The sequence below is a fragment of the Cervus elaphus genome, chromosome 10 (assembly GCF_910594005.1).
Source record: "Cervus elaphus chromosome 10, mCerEla1.1, whole genome shotgun sequence".
In the NCBI taxonomy this organism is placed as follows: domain Eukaryota; kingdom Metazoa; phylum Chordata; class Mammalia; order Artiodactyla; family Cervidae; genus Cervus; species Cervus elaphus.
The window spans coordinates 42,704,274-42,723,536 of record NC_057824.1 but is presented as its reverse complement, the minus strand read 5'-3'; the positions used below and the strand labels follow the sequence as shown (position 1 = coordinate 42,723,536).

The 19,263-nt window shown below is 43.2% G+C and overlaps 1 protein-coding gene across 4 annotated transcripts in view; it reads right to left on the bottom strand.

Moving 5' to 3' along the window:
- CALN1 (calneuron 1) overlaps positions 1 to 19,263 on the bottom strand; it is a 491,831-nt gene that overhangs the window by 173,225 nt on the left and 299,343 nt on the right. For all 4 annotated transcript variants that reach the window (XM_043914902.1, XM_043914903.1, XM_043914904.1 and 1 more), the window contains one exon: positions 8,547 to 8,659. In XM_043914902.1, the coding sequence (XP_043770837.1) occupies positions 8,547 to 8,659 (113 nt within the window). The remainder of the gene's footprint in view (positions 1 to 8,546; positions 8,660 to 19,263) is intronic.

Sequence of the window (19,263 nt, the reverse complement as noted above, 5' to 3'; positions counted from 1 at the left end):
TACAAAAAAGATCTTCACGACTCAGATAATCATGATGGTGTGATCACTCACCTAGAGCCAGACATCCTGGAATGCAAAGTCAATTGGGCTTTAGGAAGCATCTCTATGAACAAAGTTAGTGGAGGTGATGGAATTCCCATTGAGCTATTTCAAATCCTAAAAGATGATGCTGTGAAAGTGCTGCACTCAGTATGCCAGCAGATTTGGAAAACTCAGCAGTGGCCACAGGACTGGAAAAGGTCAGTTTTCATTCCAATCCCAAAGAGAGGCAATGCCAAAGACTACTCAAACTACTGCACAATTGCACTCATCTCACACGCTAGCAAAATAATGCTCAAGATTCTCCAAGTCAGGCTTCAACAGTACATGAACCGTGAACGTGCAGATGTTCAAGCTGGATTTAGAAAAGGCAGAGGAACCAGAGATCAAACTGCCAACATCCGCTTGATCATTGAAAAAGGAAGAGAACTCCAGAAAAACATCTACTTCTGCTTTATTGATTATGCCAAAGCCTTTGACTCTGTGGATCACAACAAACTGGAAAATTCTTTAAGAGAGGAATACCAAAACACCTGATCTGCCTCCTGAGAAATCTGTATGCAGGTCAAGAAGCAACAGTTAGAACTGGACATGGAACAACAGACTGGTTCCAAATTAGGAAAGGACTATGTCAAGGCTGTATATTGCCACCCTGTTTATTTAACTTATATGCAGAGTATATCATGAGAAATGCTGGACTAGATGAAGCACAAGCTAGAATCCAGGTTGCCAGGAGAAATATCAATAACCTCAGATATGCAGATGACACCACCCTTATGGCAGAAAGTGAAGAAGAACTAAAGAGCCTCTTGATGAAAGTGAAAGAGGAGAGTGAAAAAGCTTAAAACTCAACATTCAGAAAACTAAGATCATGGCACCTGGTCCCATCACCTCATGGCAAATAGATGGGGAAACAATGGAAACAGTGACAGACTTTATTTTCTTGGGTGCCAAAATCACTGTAGATGGTGACTGCAGCCATGAAATTAAAAGAAGCTTGCTCCTTTGAAGAAAAGTTATGACCAACCTAGACAGCAATATAACAGCATATATTAAAAAGAAAAGACATTACTTTGCCAACAATGGTCCATCTAGTGGAAGTTATGGTTTTTCCAGTGGTCATGTATGGGTGTGAGAGTTGGACTATAAAGAAGGCTGAGTGCTGAAGAATTGATGCTTTTGAACTGTGGTGCAGGAAAAGACTCTTAAGAGTCCCTTGGACAGCAAGGAGATCCAACCAGTCCATCCTAAAGGAAATCACTTCTGAATATTCATTGGAAGGACTGATGTTGAAGCTGAAACTCCAATACTTTGGCCACTTGATCCGAAGAAATGACTCATTTGAAAAGACCCTGATGCTGGGAAAGATTGAAGGCAGGAGGAGAAGGGGATGACAGAGGATGAGATTTTGGATGGCATCACAGACTCAATGAACATGAGTCTGAGTAAGCTCTGGGAGTTGTGATGGACAGGGAAGCCTGACATGCTGCAGTCCATGGGGTCACAGAGTTGGAGATGACTGAGTGACTGAAGTGAACTGAACTGGCATTGTCTTTCTTTGGGATGGGAATGAAAACTGACCTTTTCCAGTCCTGTGGCCACTGTTGAATTTTCCAAATTTGCTGGCATATTAAGTGCAGCACTTTCACAGCATCACCTTTTAGGATTTGAAATAATTCACCTGGAGTTCTATCCCTTTCACTAGCTCTGTTCGTAGGGATGCTTCCTAAGGCCCACTTGACTTAGCATTCCAGGATGTCTGGCTCTAGGTGAGTGATCACACCATCATGGTTATCTAGGTCATGAAGATCTCTTTTGTATAGTTCTTCTGTGTATTCTTGCCACCTCTTCTTAATATCTTCTGCTTCTGTTAGGTCCATACCATTTCTGTCCTTTCTTGTGTTCATCTTTGCATGAAATGTTCCCTTGGTATCTGTAATTTTCTTGAAGAGATCTCTCGTCTTTCCCATTCTATGCTTTCCTCTATTCCTTTGCATTGATCGCTGAGGAAGGCTTTCTTATCTCTCCTTGCTGTACTTTGGAACTCTGCATTCAAATGGGTATATCTTTCCTTTTCTCCTTTGCCTTTAGCTTCTCTTCTTTTCACAGCTATTTGTAAGGCTTCCTCAGAGAACCATTTTGCCTTTTTGCATTTCTTTTTCTTGGGGATGGTCTTGATCACTGCCTCCTGTACAATGTCACAAACCTCCTTCCATAGTTCTTCAGGCACTCTATCAGATCTAATCCCTTGAATCTATTTGTCATTTCCACTGTATAATCATAAGGGATCTGATTTAGGTCAGACCTGAATGGTCTAGTGGTTTTCCCTAGATGGTTGGATGGTATCACCGACAAGAGGGACATGAGTTTGAGTAGGCTCCGGGAGTTGGTGTTGGACAGGGAAGCCTGGTGTGCTGCTGTCCATGGGGTTGCAAAGGGTCAGACACGACTGAGTGACTGAACTGATCTGAACTGTGGATTTTAGAGGATTCATCAGCCTGATCCCAAGAGGTCTCCACCAGCTCCACACCTGCCTTGTTTCTTTCTCTCTTCCCTCTGAACTTGAATGGAAGATATTACCCTTACTAGACCTAGTCCCCATTTAGATAACTTTGAATGAAAATTCTATGCTTTCCTGAGGTCTACAGTATATTCACATTACACACAGACCCTGTGTGTTAGACTTTTAAGTAGATTAAATAAAGAAAATAACTTTACATGAAACATGGGAAAATTCTACTGGACATAAGAATTAAGTCACTGGTGCCAGGACTTTTGGAGAAGGCAATGGCAACCCACTCCAGTACTCTTGCCTGGAAAATCCCATGGATGGAGGAGCCTGGTAGGCTGCAGTCCATGGAGTCGCTAGGAGTCGGACATGACTGAGCGACTTCACTTTCACTTTTCACTTTCATGCATTGGAGAAGGAAATGGTAACCCACTCCAGTGTTCTTGCCTGGAGAATCCCAGGGACGGGGGAACCTGGTGGGCTGCAGTCTATGGGGTCGCACAGAGTTGGACACAACTGAAGCGACTTAGCAGCAGCAGCAGCAGCAGCCAGGACTTTCCTGGATAATATGACCAGTGACGTTTTCTTCTTTTTGGCTGAAGTCACCTGTCAGCCCAACCAAACCACAAAGCTGAGAACCCATCATGAATTTATTTAGAAGGGATATTTAAAATTACTTTCAACTTATTATTTTTCTTCTGATTGTGAAATCAATGCAGACATTCTTCTAAAGGGTGAGTTTTCGAAATACTAACTGGATATAAGGTGACTGATACATTGGGGAACTGCAGCTGGCCTAGGCCTCCTGTGGCTTCTGCAACAAGTGGCCACCCAGCTGCTTGGGGTGACCACTGCTTCTCAGAGGCTTTGCCTGATTTCTTTTCCTCCAGGCAGCTGGCGGTCACCATTTTGATTATAAACTTAAACTCTCATGTAAATTTTGTGTGCTTTATTTACCATAGCAATGGACACATGTATTAGAAAGTCCAATCACTTTTTTTTTTTGCCACTGAAAACAGTTGTTTTACAATGTGATTTTGTTAACTTCATTGAATAATAACAGAATAGATCCTATGGTCTAATTGTAAAAATTTCAGAAACTACATACAAGGGTAAAGAAAATTTACATTCACATTTATTCCAAGTCATAATAAAGAGTATTGTCAGAATTACTACATTTTCCCCAGTTTTTGTCTCTGTATGAATATAAATGGATATATAATAGTTGTAGGACAAGGATGTAATTACACTGTAAATTAAAATCTCTAGATTGTAGAGTGAAAATATTATTTTAAAAAATTGCACAATATCCCATCTTTGTAAGCGCATTTTTCTACACCTCTAACTAATTTCATATGACAGAGTCTTAGACGTAGAATTATTTTTAATTATAGGGTTTAACATTGGAAAAGTTGTAGAAAACTATCTCCAAATAGTTTTCAGAAAAGTTTTAAAATTTACATTTCTACTGGTAGTATATGAGTTTGCCCATTTCCTCTCACTCTTGACAGCACTATTATATGTTTTATTCTTTTCCAACTTGATAGGTGAAAACTGTTATCCAATTACTATTTTAGTAGATATTCCTTAGATTTCTAGTGAGGTTGAGAACTGTTTTAATGTTTGTTTAAAGTAAAGTATCCATCAATTGCTATTTCTTATCCCACTCATCTATTATCATTTCTAGAGGTTTCCATATTGTTTTAGAAATGCTCTCCACATATACCTTAGTCTATTCCTGTATTTTTTCCTATTACTTTTTAAACTATTTATTTCTTTATTTATTTGGCTGTGTTGGGTCTTAGTCGCAGCATGCAGGATCTTTAGTTGTGGCATCTGGGAGCTAGTTCCCTGACCACTGACAGAACCCAGTGCCACAGGATTGAGAGCACAGAGTCTTAACAAACCCCTGGACTGCCACAGAAGTCTCCCAATTATTTTCAGAAACATCCTTTCAATAGTTTAATAGTTTTTATTTATGATTCTTCTGTTGCTTTAATGCTTAGAAAGGCAATTCCTACTTAGAAGATTAGCTACATATTGACATGTAATTCCTCCGTCTTTTGAAACAGTTAAAACATATACTGTTATATGGACTAAAGACCAATGATACTTATAAATATGGGTAAATGAGGGAAAACCCCAAATAACCAAGGTCTGAATCAGACCAATAAGCCTTATTGGGTGCCTGCCTCACGTGCCAGGATCACTAGAAATCTCAGTGGCTCTCAATCTTGGGCGAGCATCAGAGCCACCTGGAGGGCAGATTGAACCCAGAAAGCTCCAAAACCCAGAAAGCTCCAAAACCCAAAAGCTCCAGCCTGGAGCTTTTGATTCAGTGTTTCTGGGGTGGGGTCCAGGTGTTTGCATATCTAACAAGTCCCAGGCAATGCTGATGTTGCTGGTTCAGGAATAAGACTCTGAGAACCTCTGCTGAGTTTTCCATGCTCCATATTTCACAGGCAGTAAAATCGCTTTGGGGATTCAAGCATTCGCTGTCAATCTAACAGGCCTCGTGATGGGCATGGCTGCTGAAAGCTATTTAGGTTCCTAAGATGATTAAGAACAGCAGTTTTGGATCCCAAACTTCGATAGAGTGGCACGTTGACAAAATATTGAGGAGAGAACCATTCTGTTGGTGCCAAATTTGATGTAAGAAGAGACTCTGCCTGCTGGAATGCAAGTTATCCTTAAAAGAACAAAAGTCAAAATCCCGATATTTTCTAGGTCTTGGTCACATGCAACAAACACCGCATGTGAATGAATATAATTTCTTCTGTCTCACTTGCTTTCCCTGCAAGTTTTATCCAAGGTCGACCTCACAGGGCAGATAATTTACAATTTCACAGATGAACACATTGTAGATACTTCATAGTTATTTGACTAGCTGGGGACTATATTTACTTTCCTTTCATCTTCTTTTTCTAATTATACAAATAATGCATGCCCATTGTCAAGCTTTTGAAAAATACAGAAAGATATGATCACTCTTCATGCTATCACATATGGAACGTCACTGTCAATATTCGGACATGTTTTTTCCAGTTCTTTCATGCATAACAGATTTGGCATCATATTGTACCTGGAGCTTTCTGGAGTGTTTCTTTCCTGAGCACACAGCTGTGAGATAAACTAGACCTATTTGTAAACAGGCAAGCAAAAGCTCACTCTGGAGCATGCACAAAGAGCAGGAAGCCCTGTGAGTTTCTTTGTTCTCAACCTCCAGCCCCAAACCTATTCCCACACATCCAATGCCATCCATTGAACAGATCCATTTGCTTAAATATTGATGTGTTTCATTTCTTAAATCAGAAACTGTAAATGAGGCACTTCCCTGGTGATCCAGTAGTTAAAGATCTGCCTTGCAAATGCAGGGGGACTTGGGTTTGATTCCTGATCAGGGAACCATGATCCCACATGCCACAGGGCAACTAAGGCCCATGTGCTTACAACTATTGAGTCCACACACTTCAGAACTTGTGCTCCTCAACAAAAGAAGCCAATGAACTGCAATAAAGACCGAGCACAGCCCAAAGAAAAAAAAAAAGAAAACCTGTAAATTAGTCAAATCTTAATGAAGTTTGATTATACATAAGATAAAAATGTGAGCCAAGGAGCCAAGGTGTTCTACCCGTACAGGTACAGGTAAGTCCCAATGGTAAGACACCACTGGCTCCTCTCCTAGCTAAGGGTGGGACTCATCTCTCTCTCTCTCTTCAAAGCGAGAAGAGTTTAACAGAAGTGTTGGTTGGACCTAGATCACCAGAGCGGCATGATCTCCTGTGATGCTGGTCATTACCTCTGCCATTTGGTCATTACCACAGTCTGCGGGCTCATGGCAGAACACAGCTGTGCACAGCGCTGGAGGTCATGGAGGAGGAAAGATGAAGGGCTGTTGTGGGGACTCAGGTGAACCCAAGATGCAGATGCTTCATGGCATGGAAGCATCTGTTGCATTAGATACCTTCTTGGGTACAAGTGGCCTCATGGTGTGTGGTGCAAGTGATTGTCAGAATAAAGTGACTTTGAGGACCCCGCTGCTCTGCAGTTGCAATGGAGCTGAAGTGTTGAGCATGAAAGCCCTCCCCCACCCCCACCGTGCATCTGGCCCTCTCACCCCTCCCTCCCCTCCTCTCCACCACTAAGGGACACCAAGTTCTGCTCAACTACATCACAGCAATAACAGCCAACACACGGGACTTTGATGAATAAAGGAGAAAAATACAATAAGAATTCCACACGTTATTATTTGCTACATAAGAGAGAGGTTCTGAACTGGCAGCCAAGAAATCTGTGAGCCTCACACCCAGAGGACTAAGTATCCAGGGAGGACGGACACTCTGGGGCATGGCCCTCGTGTTAGTAGCCAATCAATTCCACCTTCACTGACACGAGTTTCCCACAAAGAGCCAGGGGCTCAAAACTTTGGGGATGAGCACCAACTGATAAATAGCCCTTTTTGCAGAATCTCATTTGATTTTCTTCTCCCCTTGGCCCTGTAGGCTAGAATGCCAGGAATGAGTGAGCCCTCGAGAGAAGCCTTAATTTGCAAGGTGAGCCTAGGGCCTGGTAGGATCACTTCTCAGAACACAGAGAACATCCATGGTCAGTTTTCCTCTAAGGTAGGGAGAAACCAAAACCTGAAAAAAATGAAAGGCCGTGACAGCAGTGTCAGGCCAGGAAGCTGAAGCCAAATTACAGCCCCATTCCCCTTTGTGGTCGGCAGTCTCTGAGGTGGTCCTCAATGACCCCTCCTCTGGGTATTCACTGGGAGGAGTCCTCTCCCGCCACTGAAGGCGGATGCCCTTTGTAACCAATAGGATTGAGGTATAGTTGAATTACAATATTGCGTCAATTTCTGCTGTAGAGCAAAGTGACTCCGTTACACATATATATGCATTCTTTTTCATATTCTTTTCTATTGTGGTTTATCATAGAGTATTGAATATAGTTCCCTGTGCTATACAGTAGGACCTTGTTTATCCATTCTCCATGTTTGCATCTGCTAATCCCAAACTTCCAGCCCAACTCTCCCCCACCCTCCTTCCCCTTAGCAACCATCACTCTATTCTCTATGAAGGACTGTCTTAAAAGTCTTTTGTAAAACCCATAGTGACTGTTAGACTACGGGATAGGTAACAAGTTTTTACTAAGTATCTGTTGGTTTTATGCAAGATGATAGCAGATTAAGACTAGAGGCACACTCCCAGCTGCAGTCCTTTACTAGACGAGAGAAGCACCTTTAATTAAGGAAGAAAAGCACATCAAGGAGTCAAAGAAACCACCCTGTGTTGGAATGGTATTTTACATGTCTAAACCATAATTCAACTTAATTTGACAAATCATACTCAAATTTTTAAAATAATTATTGATGAGCCATTCCCCAAATTCCATAATCACAAAGTAACATTCATATTTTAAAGTTAAAGAATATAAAGAAATGACTTATAGCACATCAAAATAATTCAAAGGTCATTGTTACTTGGAATTTCTAAGACAGCTTGCAGATAGAAACAGAAGCAAATTGAGAAGTATCAAATACAAGTTTTGAGCTAAAACCATTCTGTCCTCTTGAGAGATAGGATCCAAACACACATGGCAATCATATCCTCTCAGCAAGGACCTCCTGAACCAGGAATGGCAGTGAGCACAGGCAACACCAACATGTCCTTCCTAAGTGTCTCCAGGAAAAAGGCTTTTGTGAACCAGAAGAGGGGGAATCTCATTTCTCCAAAATGCAAAACTATTTTTGAAATAGGGAATAAATAGGGAGATATTTCACTCTTTTAAGACTTAAATGAGTACAGTTTTGATACTTGTTTTCAGGGGACCTAGTATGATCTCAACTTAGTTGTCCAGTTCAAGGAGTGTATGTCAGTCGAGCCCAGAAGAGAGCTTCACATGCTGAACAGAAGCCCCAAATTCACAGTCAAATGTTGGTTAGTCCCAAACCCATGTTTACTATCAAATCTAATATTTAAACAAAGTCTTAACTCACCTGCCAGAATATGCTGTCTATTGTGTTTCCAAGAAAACCATCGCGACCTTCTGAAGACACCAGTTTGGGGCCAAGAATGGTCATGAATTCATCAAAATCCACCTGGCCGTCCCCTGGAAGGAGAAGATATAAATATGAGTTGAAAAGTAGCTCAAATTGACCTACCCAATGTTTATTTAATTATTTCACTGGAAATATGAAATAAACATCTCCATGAAATAAAGTCATGGAATAATTTGAAATAATGAAATAAACATCTGGGAGTGGATGAATAAAATAAACATGAAATAAACATCTACATGCTTTTCTCCATGGCATGACCTTGATCAAGGAAGAGCTGGAACCATTTCTGAAAATTGTGCAACACTCTTAAAATACTAGAAGACAACCAAGAAACTGGCAACAATTAGTACCTCCAATACCACCTATCCCTAATCATTTGTTAGTATTTATATCTAAATCCCATCCAACACCTCCTACAACCTCACAGGTACTGTATTTCCTGAACCCCAAGTTGCCTAGCTATACAGGAGAGAAATCACACCTTCATCCAAATCTCTTCCTTCATACTGGTCAATCACACATATATTTAGTCATCAAGTCTCACTGATTTCACTTCTTAAATAGCTGTAGCTGCTCTACCTTCTTCATTAATTCAGTTGCTAATTCAGTTCCAAAAACACTGTGGTAGGAAAATGCTTCCAAGAATGTTCTGATAATAATTACAGTGTTACTAGTAAAATGATTTCTGTCCTCATATTCTCACCTCCACACTCTCTTCCACACAGTTGAGTTTACTTCTCCCAAAGCATATCTGATCCTGCTTTATAAATTTCAATGGCATCTTTGACCAAAAATAAGGAAGCCACCTCAGAACCCACCCACCTCAAGTCCCACTATGCCCTTTGACACCTTTTGCTCCCCACCTCTGCACAAGACGCCATGCTATTTCAGAGCTCCAGACCTCTGTACACGCTGTTCCTTCCATTTGTTTGCCGGGTGATCTCTAACTTGTTTCATAAGATGGAGCTGAAATATCATGTTCTCTTTTGGTATTTTTCCTGACCCTTTCTCATCTCATTAGACAGAGCTGGGCAAACTTCTGTCTCTCCTACTAACTTAATGTGCACCTGTTTAGAACTGATCACCCTCTATCTCAGCCACTAATGTGCATGCCTGTCTCCCACCTAGATTGTGAGCTCTGCAAGGCCAGGGACCCAGTCTGAAATGACTCTATATTTGATACCACGGTGGGCATTCAACATGCCCTTAGAGAATGAATGATGTCTCTTGCTTGTATTTTCTTTGCCTTCCATGAGCCTTTGCTGAAAACCTGCTTCCAAAATTCAGGTGGATGTCATCATCAAGATGTCAATAATTCAGAAAAAGACAGTCCAGGAACAGATCCCAGTGTAGATAAAACTTCCAAGAGGATAGGAGAGGCGTGACAAGTCAGTGGGAAAGGGAAGACTGAGCCACCAACTAGGGCGGGGCAGTCCAAGGACTACTGAGAAAGGGATGTACCTCTTACCATTCAATAAGATGAAAGGATCTAAAACTTCACCCTGGCTGGTCATCATCAGCTGACAACAAGTTAGCATCTTGCGTTTCAAACTAGCGAATACTTCTAAAAAGAACACTGTTCGATGCTGGCAGAGATGTGGAGAAGACATGAGCTCTCTTCTGCATCCCTGGTGTGCTCACCCTGAATACTGACTAGCAGGATTCAAGATGCTGTGTCCTGCTGTTTCATTTTCACTTAATAACTTCACTTTTAAAGAAAAAGACAAAGCGAGGAAACTACCTTAAATGCAGTCCAGGATGTTTACCCAAAGATAAATCATCCAGTATTTGTGAAAGTAGAAAGCTGGAGGAAGCTGAGAATGGCCCAGTCTTGCTGGTATTCACACTGAGTTAGCACCACATGGCTCCCAGTTTAGGACAGTCGCACTTGCTATATTCATGCACTAACCCGCTGCTCACCCCAAGTTGCTCCTGCTAGTCAAAGCTGGCACTGGGGACTTCCCTGGTGGTCCAGAGGTTAAGAATCAGCCTGCCAGTGCAGGGGATGTGGGATCCTTGCTCTGGGGACTAACACTCTACAAGCCACGGGGCAGCTAAGCCCCTGAGCCAACTACTGAAGCCCGAGTGTCCTAGAGTCCATGCTCTGCAACAAGAGAAGCCACCATAATGAGAAGCCTGCATGCTGCAACTAGAGAGTAGCCTCTGCTCACCACAACTAGAGAAAGCCTGCATGTATCAGTGAAGAGCCTGTGTGCTGCAATGAAGACCCAGTGCAGCCATAAATAAATAAACAAAAAGCCGGTGCTGGATGGCCAAAAAGGCTCAGACCAGAAGATGCATTCTCAAGAGAGCAAGTGTCACCTTCAGTGAGATGGAAAGTGATTCTTAGGGGACAAAAAATACCTGAGGCATTACAATGGTTAGTGGCCCTCCTAAGGTCGCAGTATGTAAAGAGACATATGCACACTATATCTGTGCTATTAAAATGTCATGGGGTTGGGGCAACTAGAGAAACAAGTGTCTTAAAAGGCACCTGAGCAGGTGAGTGGCAGAACAAGAAGGAGGAGCAGGACAAGAGGAAGAAGAAGAGAAGGAAGGGGAAGTAGTTTGAGAAATACTAGACTAGATAGTGTCTCAAGTACAGTAAGTCCCCTCCATGCCAATCGTCAAGTTGTGAACATTCAAAGATACAAACGTGCATCTGGTTCCAGCAAGGAACCAGAATCTGTGCCATCAACGTTAGGCGAGAGTGAAACGCAGCTTGCCCTCCGTCTCCTGTTGCTGACAATCCTTCAGTTCTACCATCTCCCACCTCCTCTCCCTCCTCCAGTTGGTAACCCTTGATGCCAGCCCCTGGATTCCAGCTGTTGTGCTGTACTAGTGTAAGATGAGAAATGTTTTCTTTATTTTTTGTGTTTGTTTTTTATGTATTAGTTGTGTGGAAAGTATTATAAACCTATTACAGTACAGTATGATCTAGCTGATTGTGTTAGTTGGGTACCTATGAACAAATGAGACTTAAGAACAAATTGGACTTACTAGTGAAACCTGTTCATATGCAGAGGACTTACTGTACTATGGTTCTCCTTCTGAGACCCCCTTCTGAGGTGCTTGTCTAGTAACAGTGGGCATCATCCCAACTGTCTGTCACCCGGAGCAACGTCCAACAGTTCATAAAGGTTTAGAAGCTCGAGGGTGTGGATAATTTTTTTATAAAGAACTCATGAGACCCTATCTAAAATACATCCACTGGGCTGGGTCATACAACCTCCTGGCCAGGCTATAGTAGGCACTACTTTCACTTGGGAGCTGAATGGAATGGGGGTGGGGGGGGGTCCAGAGCATGTGCAATATATATTTCTCAGTATATTAGGCACCTGAGAACCAGGAGGATGAGGCTGTTTTTAAACAATCTATCTTTCAGGTAAGAGGAGAGTGATCACCCACCTCTCTGAAACTTCCCCCCAACCCAGGTGTTGGGAGAGCAGCATGTGGAACTGGGGTCCACATGGAACCCTAGTCAAAGTCATCAGGGAGCACTCACAGATGGTGCCCTTGGCTGAGAACATCAGCCTCAAAGTTGGCAAGTGGAAGAGACGCTTCCAACCATATCCTGACCTCAGTGAAGGGAGCAGCTTTTTTGCTACTGAAACCCTTGACTGCAAGGGAAGTGCTTGGGTCATGGTGGGCAACCCCAGGGGGGTGCTAGCTACAGCGCAGGGGCACAGGGGACTTGGCAGAGCCTTTCTGCTAGTTGCAGGAGAGGTCTGGTTCATGGAAGGATTTGTTTCTATCTACTAAGCAGAAGACATTTGGAACCTCAAATTTTTTATTGGTCAAAATGTGATTCTCCACTGCCTTCCTCCATTTTCCCCCCCAACTATCAATGATCCAAGGGAGATTCCTGCAGGCCCATAGTTGGAGAAATAAGAGGGATGCCTCTTTGACTTTCTCTATGTCTCTTGGGATCTTCTCAGCTCTGGCTCCTGAGCATGTATATATTGCACATTTTCTGCAGACCCTCAGTACACAAAGACTCCTCCCTCACATACACAGCTCAGCACTGGTCTTTCCAGGAGTACAAGATTCTATTCAGATGGAGACTGAATAAAAGTCCCCTTTAGCAGATCCTAGTTTAAAGGACAGGCAGGACTGGGAACACCCCATAAGCTATCAAAGCTGCTCCTAGCACTCTTCCCCATGTCTCCCCACCCCACCCCACCCTGCATCCATCCCAGGAGTGCTGAGATGAGTACAATTTCAGAGATATCTCCCTAAGTTCCTTATATAAAAAACCAGCCACTGGCCAAGGCAAAGTCTGGGAAGTCTGGTGATGATCTTAACATCTAACATACTGAGTGATACCATGGCATCATTGAAAGACATTGCACAGCCTGGTTCATTGAAGTCTACCAGTGGCCCATTTTACAGATGAGAAAACTCACACACAGAGAGGCTCAGTAACTTGCAGAAGCTCACACAGGGGAGCAAAGCAGTGATTCCCAACCCAGCAGTTCGCCTATGCTTTTGCTGCCTCTCAGGAGGCCGGGTGATGTATGACTCTGTCAGCAACACTCATTCATCTGAGCCCAGCGGTCCCTGGCTGGGGAGTGCTGTGGCTCCTGGCACAAAGAGGCAAATTGAAATCTAAGTTGTCTTTTTGCCTAGATATCGAGTCTCAGATCAGCTGCTGGAGGCCTTTCTTAAGCATTTAAAAGAGTCATAATAAGTAATAGGAAATATTGATTTAACATTTACCATATGCCAGACACTGAACTCAAGGTCTGACATATATTATTGTGTGTGATTCCATCCCAACACTGTGAATAGGTTCTGCCCTTCCACATTCTACCCTTGAGAAAACTTCAGCAAGAAGAGGTTAAAAGGAGCTAGGTCAAGGCTCGGCAGCTAGCATATGCCTGCTAAGTGATCAGCTTGGAACTCTTGATATTAACCCCATGTTGCAAAGCCTCCCTCTATGTCAGAGGTCCCAGTATAATTCCTGCTCCAGGTTCACACCTCTCTGCAACATCTGAGGGTATAATATGTTTTCCTACCTAAACTTTTAGGAAGGAATTTAGTGGGAACTGGGAAAATGGCCTTTAGAGGCTTTAACACAAATGACCACTGTCTGAAAGCTCTTTGTTCCCCAAATTGCCATTCTGCCTGCAATGAGGGTCTCAGTAATTCTCCTTGGAGGGTCAGTTCTCAGAGGACCCAGGTCTCTCCCATACAATCCTATAGGCACCCTCTTCCACCACACCTGGCAGGGTGACATCAGGCTGGCATTCTGGATTCACGTGTCCCCTAAAGACAAACTGGGCATCCTCCCAGACCGTCCCCCCCTGACCCTTCACAGGATGCAGCGAACTCCGAATGCAAAAACTTCATTAGGTTAAATCATTTTACGAACCTTTAACGGTCAAGTAAGTGCAGAGCGAAACAGTGAAACTCACTTCAACAAGGACTCATTCCTAACCTCCCCCATGCTTCCAATATCATGATCCACTTAGCAAGACAGGCAGGAAGCTAACCTGCCCAGGACCACATCTGATTGCTTCCCACTGCTATGTAAGTCAGAGTAATGAACTTGAACGAGGGCAAGAAGCTGCGGGAGGGCCAGGACTGCACGACATTCGTTAAGACCAACCAGGTGAAACTTTCACCGAAAGGTAAAATAGCAACAAAAATCCCTGCGAAATAAAAGGAAGGAAAGGCATATACAGAAAAAATGATGGGTAAAGAAGGGTAATGAGGAGATAGCTTGGGAGGAAGAAGAAATGTCTGCTTGAGACTCGGTTCCAATCAACTGACTCAATTCCAAAAGCACAGAGATGTGAGGTGCATGGTGGGGCAAGAGAGGGATGAATAGACACAGGCTTAGCCTCCAGGAGGTTGCAATCCATCACCCAGGGCAGAATCAAGTAGGGGCTGGGACTGACCTAAAAGCATTAAGCTAGGGCAGCTCAACGGTAGGAGCAAAGGCTCTAATTTGGAAATTCTCAATGGCTCAGGAGTGAGCTGAGAAATGGAATATTTCCTGCCATATCAGTAAACAAGGATATCACAGTCATCAGCAATTGCAGCCCTCCAACATGAGCCGGTGAGCCCTGAGGAAATTCAGGGCTGAAAAAAACATCTGCCATCTAGCAGCCATCAGATTGCGGGCACTCCCTGTGGTGAGCCCTGAGGGAACATAGGATGTGAAAATACAGGATACTGGCCCCAGATAGCTCAGGTACACACCTGAGGAATGATTTCAGTGAGCTTAGACTCTTGCATTTTCCCATACTTAGAAAAGTGCTAAATTCCTTAACTCGAGATATCTGGTTTTCAATTATTAATAATCTTTTGATGTTCCTGATTACCTACCCTTTATTGAAATACTGTTGTTGTTGTTGTTGAGATGCTAAGTCAAGTCAGACTCTTTGTGACCTCACAGATTGTAACCCAGCAGGCCCCTCTGTCCATGGGATTTCCCAGGCAAGAATCCTGGAGTAGGTTGCCATTTCCTTCTCCAGGGGATCTTCCCAACCCAGAATCAAACCCATCTCCTGCCTTGGCAGGCAGATTCTTTACTGCTGAGCCACCAGGGAAGCCCCTTATTGCAAAATATCCTAGCTATATAGCCTACGTATTTAGTTCTTCCCCTGGTCTCCTCACAGTGGTTTCTCAGGGCTCTCTTTAATGCTGTCTCCTGGGCTATAGTCCTCATTTTGCCCCAAATAAAACTTGACTTGCAGCTCTCATGGTGTGCACCTTCTTAAAAGTCAGTAGAACCCTTAACCCGTAAGGGAGGGGAGGTTCTAACAAGTTGAAAGAGGAGATGAGCACCCTGAATACCTCGTGGACCCCAGGAAGGATGTTGTGTGACTGAAGCAGTAACCACCCTCGCTTCATGCTGGAACAAGGACTCCTATGGGAAGAGAACAGGACAAGATAAGCCCTGCTTGTCCCTGATGCAGTCAGTGGGAAGTGTCCAAGTGGGGAGTGAGAGCATCACCCTATCCACCAACTCCATCCAGTGAAATTTTTATGCCTAATGCTTCCACATTAACCTCTTATAATGTGTTAGGGACTGAACTGTGTCCTCCCAGAATTCATTGGTTGAAGCCCTAACTCCCAGTGTGACTATCTTTGGAGACAGAGACTTGAAGGAAGTGATTAAGGTTAAATGAGGTCATAAGGGTGGGGCCCTAATCCAATAGGACTGGTGTCCTTTTAAGAAGAGAAACAGGGACTTCCCTGGCAGTCCAGTGGTTGGGACTCATGTGTCCACTATAGGGATCATGGGTTTGATCCCTGGTTAGGGATCTAATTTAGACTTCAAAGCGGCTGGTGACACAAGACAGGTTCTTCCTTGTGAAGGCTTGACTGTGGGCAGCAGGCCAACTCAGCCACTATTCTGAAAGGACTAGCATGTTCTCTCCATCCTCTGCCTCTGCGCTCAGAATTTTACATACTTAGGTCCTCCTCTTCCCAAACTGCCCCATCCTCAACCTGCCTGTCAAAGCAGCACCAAGGCCCAGACAACCCTAAGCAATGCACCTGCCTCCAGCAACCCAGCATGCTGGAAAGCCTGTTTCTCATGGGAGCTGGACATTTAGCAGAGCTTTAACATCTCTTACGTATCCTAGAATAACAGAAAAGATGCTTTTACTTCTGCTTTACATCCAAATGGGAAGTTGCAATTGACCACAGTAGAAAGTGGGCTTCCCAGGTAGCACAAGTAGTAAAGAACCCACCTGCTAATGCAGGAGATGTAAGAGACATGGGTCTGATCTGTGGGTGGGGAAGATCCCCGGAGGAAGGCATGGAAACCCACTCCAGTATTCTTGCCCCAAGAATCCCATGGACTGAGGAGCCCTGAGGGTGGGCTACAGTCCACAGGGTCACAAAGAGTCGGACACGACTGAAGCAACTTAGCACGCACACATGGACAATAGAAGGCTGAGGGATAGTGAGGATAAAGAAAGGAGTTGGTGAAGAGTGGAGGCATGTCCTCGCCTTGGCACTGCTCACTCTCACTCCCCTTCCAAATAGGACCAGGAAGTAATCAATAAGGCTGGCTCTCAGGAAGTGTGCAAAGTTTGTGCTCACAGCTGGGGCCCAAACTCCTCTGGTATTGTTCATCTATGCTATGGGTCCATCCAAGCCTGATCTGCTGAGAGTTAGCCCAGCCATCCTACCTCCTCTCTTATTTTCTACATAGGGATACAGCCCATGAGCAAGGCTGAATATACATGGGCACTTTCTTCCTTATTCCTACTGCTCCTATGTGCACATCTTCCTCAGGGATCCATGCGGAAGAGAAACTGTCAAGACAGACCATGCATCTTACTAGCACCAAACTCGCCTTCTACTCCAATAGCTGCGAGGTCATTTCTAACCTTCAGAGAATAGTGTAGACTAGAAAGTCTCGGATCTGAAATACATTAGGGTGTAAGTTATGAGAAAATGGATGCAGTGACTTCAGAATAATCTTGACTTTAGGATCACAAAGAACAGATATTGAGCACCGTTTTATGGACTTGTTGGCTCTTTGGATAAATGTCTATTTAGTTCCTCTGCCTATTATCTGAAAATTTTTTCTACTTTATTTTTTTACAGATGTTTTGGTGTGGACCATTTTAAACGTCTGTATTTAATTTGTTACAATACTGCTTCTATTTTATGTTTTGTGCTTTTGGCTGAAAGGCACGTAAGGGATTTTAAGCTCCCTGACCATAGAGGTAAGTCAGTCTCTCCTATCAGGAAGCTTCCATAAACCTCTTATCCTTATCCATCAAAGGGCAGACAAAATTAAAACCACAATCACAGAAAACTAATCAAACTGATCACATGGACCACAGTGTTGTTTAACTCAATGAAACTATGAGCCATGCCATGTAGGACCACCCAAGACGGACAGGTCATGGTGGAGAGTTGCGACAAAACGTGATCCACTGGGGAAGGGAATAGCAAACCACTTTAGTATTCTTGCCTTGAGAACCCTATGAACAGTATGAAAAGGCAAAAAGATAGGACACTGAAAGATGAACTCCCTAGGTCGGTAGGTGCCCAATATGCTACTGGAGATCAGTGGAGAAATAACTCCAGAAAGAATGAAGAGGCAGGGCCAAAGTGAAAACAAAACCCAGTTGTGGATGTGACTGATGATGGAAGTAAAGTCCTATGCTGTAAAGAACAATATTGCATAGGAACCTGGAATGTTAGGTCCATGAATCGAGGCAAATTGGAAGTACTCAAACAGAGGATGGCAAGAGTGAACATTAACATTTTAGGAATCAGTGAACTAAAATGGACTGGAATGGGTGAATTTAACAGAGACGACCATGATATCTACTACTGTGGGCAAGAAGCCCTTAGAAGCAATGGAGTAGCCATCATAGTCAACAAAAGAGTCTGAAATGCAGTACTTGGGTGCAATCTCAAAAATGACAGCATGATCTCTGTTCGTTTCAAAGGGAAACCATTCAATATCACAGTAATCCCAGTCTATGCCCCGACCAGTAACCCAGAAAAAACTGAAATTGAATGGTTCTATAAAGACCTACAAGACCTTCTAGAACTAACACCCCAAAAAGATGTCCTTTTCATTATAGGAGACTGGGATGCAAAAGTAGGACGTCAAGAGATACCTGGAGTAACAGGCAAATTTGGCCTTGGAATACAAAAAGAAGCAGGGCAAAGGCTAATAGAGTTTTGCCAAGAGAACACACTGGTCATAGCAAACACTCTCTTCCAATAACACAAGAGAAGACTCTACACATGGACGTCACCAGATGGTCAAGAACAAAATCAGATTGATTATATTCTTTGCAGACAAAGATGGAAAAGCTCTACACAGTCAGCAAAAATGAGATCGGGAGCTGACTGTGGCTCAGACCATGAACTCCTTATTGCCAAATTCAGACTTAAATTGAAGAAAGTAGGGAAAACCACTAAACCATTCAGGTAGGACCTAAATCAAATCCCTTATGATTATAAAGTGGAAGTGACAAATAGATTTAAGGGATTAGATCTGATAGACAGAGTGCCTGAAGAACTATGGATGGAGGTTCATGACACTGTACAGGAGGCAGTGATCAAGACCATCCTCAAGAAAAAGAAATGCAAAAAGGCAAAATGGTTGTCTGAGGAGGCCTTAGAAAGAGCTGAGAAAAGAAGAGAAGCAAAAGGCAAAGGAGAAAAAGAAAGATATTCCCATCTGAATGCGGAGTTCCAAAGAATAACAAGGGGAGATAAGAAAGCCTTCCTCAGTGATCAATGAAAAGAAATAGAGGAAAACAATAGAATGGGAAAGACTAGAGATCTCTTCAAGAAAATTAGAGATACCAAGGGAATAGTTCATGCAAAGATGGGCACTATAAAGGACTGAAATGGTATGGACCTAACAGAAGCAGAAGATATTAAGAAGAGGTGGCAAGAATACACAGAAGAACTGTACAAAGAAGATCTTCACGACTCAGATAATCATGATGGTGTGATCACTCACCTAGAGCCAGACATCCTGGAATGCAAAGTCAAGTGGGCTTTAGGAAGCATCATTATGAACAAAGCTAGTGGAGGTGATGGAATTCCAGTTGAGCTATTTCAAATCCTAAAAGATGATGCTGTGAAAGTGCTGCACTCAATATGCCAGCAAATCTGGAAAACTCAGCAGTGGCCACAGGACTGGAAATGGTCAGTT